General features: G+C 59.3%; 1 protein-coding gene across 1 annotated transcript; it reads right to left on the reverse strand.

Annotated features, from left to right (window-relative positions):
• On the reverse strand, nucleotides 1-1,530 carry LOC131500673 (hemoglobin subunit zeta). Its single transcript, XM_058709976.1, has 3 exons — nucleotides 1,373-1,530; nucleotides 383-587; nucleotides 1-233 (listed from the first exon to the last, which is right to left on the reverse strand). The coding sequence occupies exons 1-3, from the start codon at nucleotides 1,465-1,467 to the stop codon at nucleotides 105-107; spliced, it is 429 nt and encodes a 142-aa protein (XP_058565959.1). The 5' UTR covers nucleotides 1,468-1,530; the 3' UTR covers nucleotides 1-104.
• Nucleotides 1,531-2,733: the final 1,203 nt, after the last annotated feature.

Consider the following 2,733-nt stretch of genomic DNA (forward strand, 5'->3'; position numbering starts at 1 on the left):
TGGGCGTGCATTCGTTTATTGGCGTCTCAGGGGGAAGCTAGAGGGTTTGGAGAAGCCTGGAGCCGCGGAGAGGTCGCAGCCGGCCCCCGGCCTGGCGGCGGCGCTCAGCGGTACTTCTCGGTCAGGACGCAGGACACGATGGACAGGAACTTGTCCCAGGCGGTATGGGCGTCGGCCGTGAAGTCAGCGGGGAAGTGCGAGGCCACCGTGACCAGCAGACAGTGGGACAGGAGCTGGGGGGCCCGGAGGGCGGCTCAGCGCGAGGACGCGGTGCTCTGCGGGTGCTCTGGGGTGGGCGGAGCACCTTCGGCGGCCGAGACCCCGCCCCGCCCCCCCCCCCCCCCCGCCTCGTCCCCGCCAGGACCCCGGCCCCCGCGCGCACCTTGAAGTTGACCGGGTCCACGCGCAGAACGTAGGCGTGCATCTCACTCAGCTTGGACAGGGCGCCCGCGATGTTGTCGATGCTCTTGACCGCATCGCCCAGGGCGGCCGCCACCTTGGCGCCGTGCGTGCGCAGGTGCGCGGAGCCCGGGCGCAGGTCGAAGTGCGGGAAGTAGGTCTTGGTCTGGGGGTAGCTGGCGAAGAGCCTGCGGGAGGGCGGGACCTGAGCATTGGAGGAACGTGGGCCCCCGTCACCTCTCTACGACCCCTGCGTCCTTCTCTGAGCTTGAGGACCCAAGTGCCACCTCACCACCGCCCTGGGGCCTTCCAGCTCAGCAGGTGCACCACCTCCCGAGGTGTGCTGTGCTCTGACTGCTGCCCCTCCCCCAAGCTGCACCCCATGGTCCCAAGGCCTTCTGCCTCCACACCCTCCCAGCACCCAGGCTCGCCCCTGCTCCCCACCTCAGCCCTCTTCCAGGGTCTCCTTGCTCCCAGCTGGCCCTGCACACCCACTGTAGGCCTCCAGCCCGTTTTCACCTCTCCTCCGGCCACAAAAACCTCCTTCCCAACCCCTGACCGGGCTCCTGCTGTACCTGCCGTCTGCCAGAAATAATGCCACCTGCAGGCACATTGCAAGGGAGATCTCTTAGGGAAACCACCTGGGACCACCTTGCCCCAGGATTAGAGACCCTGGTGCTTGTAGATGCTTGACTGCCTCCTCAGGCATGTCAGGTGTTGGAGGACACGCATCCACACCCCTCTGGTGAGATGCGGGGCCTGTGCTTGTTCAGGACTCAGTGAGCATAGGGTCAATCAGAAGTCTGTGCAATTCATCTGCCCACCTCACTGCCCCCTTTCTCAGAGAACCCGCACCTCGCTGACCCCTCCTTAGGGACCCTTTCCGCAGAGAACCCTCTCCTCACTGGTCCCTGTCCTCACCAACTCCACACTGTCACCTACGGGGCTCCACCCCAGCCCATCTGGCACTCACCTCTCCAGGGCCTGGGTGCCAATGGCATCCGCCTGAGTGGAGACCTTGCCCCACATGGACAGGATGATGGTCTTCTCAGCCTTGGTCAGAGACATGGTGGTGGCTGAGCTGGAGCCGGGTGTGCCCAGGACTGGCCTCTGTGTGCTCACCCCCCGGGATCCCTTTATATACACAGAGCCGGGGTGGGGGCCAGGCTGTGGCCATTGGTCTGGAGAGGGGAGAGAGCTGTGGGGGTGGGGTCTCTTATCAGGCCCAGTGAGGATGGGTGGTCACCAGTCCCTGGTGGGACTGGTGGGGTGAGGGGCTATCACTCCACCCTCCCCTTCGGCCTTACAGGGGATGTTGGCCACAGCCTGACCAGAGTCCTGGAGAGATAGGGGCCCAGCCAGCCCAGGAGGCCATGCCTGGGTGTATAGCCCAGCTCTGACCATCCTCTTGCATTTCAGAGTCACAGAATGGGGCAAACCAGAGCCTTAGCTCAACACACTGTCCTTGGGCTGGAGCAGGCCCCATTTCTGCCTGCCGGGCTCCTTAGTGGGATTCTGTGGCTAGCCCAGCCTGGCCATGTGTCAGTCTCCTCTCCCTCCGGCTCTGTGATCCCTGGGTTGCCTCTGAGAGAGCAATGGTTTTGTCCACGTGTTGCTGAGGAGAGATGGACTGACCCCCTCTGAAGAGCTGGATGAAGTATCAGATTAATAAAAGAGAATTCTTGTAATCTGTGCTCATAGGGGTTGCCGTCCTGCTCACCATATCATCGTTGTGACATAATGAGGCAAATAGTTGTTTACACTTTATTTTAACATCAAACAAAATGGACTTTTTTTAGTATACTGCTCTGTGAGTTTTGACATGCGTAAATTCATTCAACCCCCGCCACAGTCGGGACATACAAGAGCTCTATCCCCCCCGCAAGAGACTCCCACATGCTGGGGGCCTTTGCCATCTCACCCGCCTTATGCCTGAACTCTGACAACCACTATAATTTTGTCTTTTTCGAGAATAACATATGATTGAAGTCTATAGCGCGTTATCTTTTAGGACTGGCTTCTCTTACGCAGCGTGATTCCCTTTATACCTCTCCGTGTTGTTACGTGTGCCAATAGTTCTATTTATCGCTGAGTCATGCTCTGTGGAATGAACCTGTCACAGTGTGTGCATTCCTTCGCTTAACGAGAGTTTTCCCACTTTGGGACTATTGCTAAAGCTGCACGAACGTTGTGCGTAGGTGTTCATGTGAGCGCAAGTTTTCATTTCTCTAGGGGATCCTTTATCTAGGAGAGGACTGTCGGCTCATGTGCGAAGTGTGTGTTTCTAAGAAACTGCGAACCTTTTCTAGGGTGGCCGTACCATTTTGCATTGCG

The sequence above is a fragment of the Neofelis nebulosa genome, chromosome 18 (genome assembly GCF_028018385.1).
Source record: "Neofelis nebulosa isolate mNeoNeb1 chromosome 18, mNeoNeb1.pri, whole genome shotgun sequence".
NCBI classification, from domain to species: Eukaryota; Metazoa; Chordata; class Mammalia; order Carnivora; family Felidae; genus Neofelis; species Neofelis nebulosa.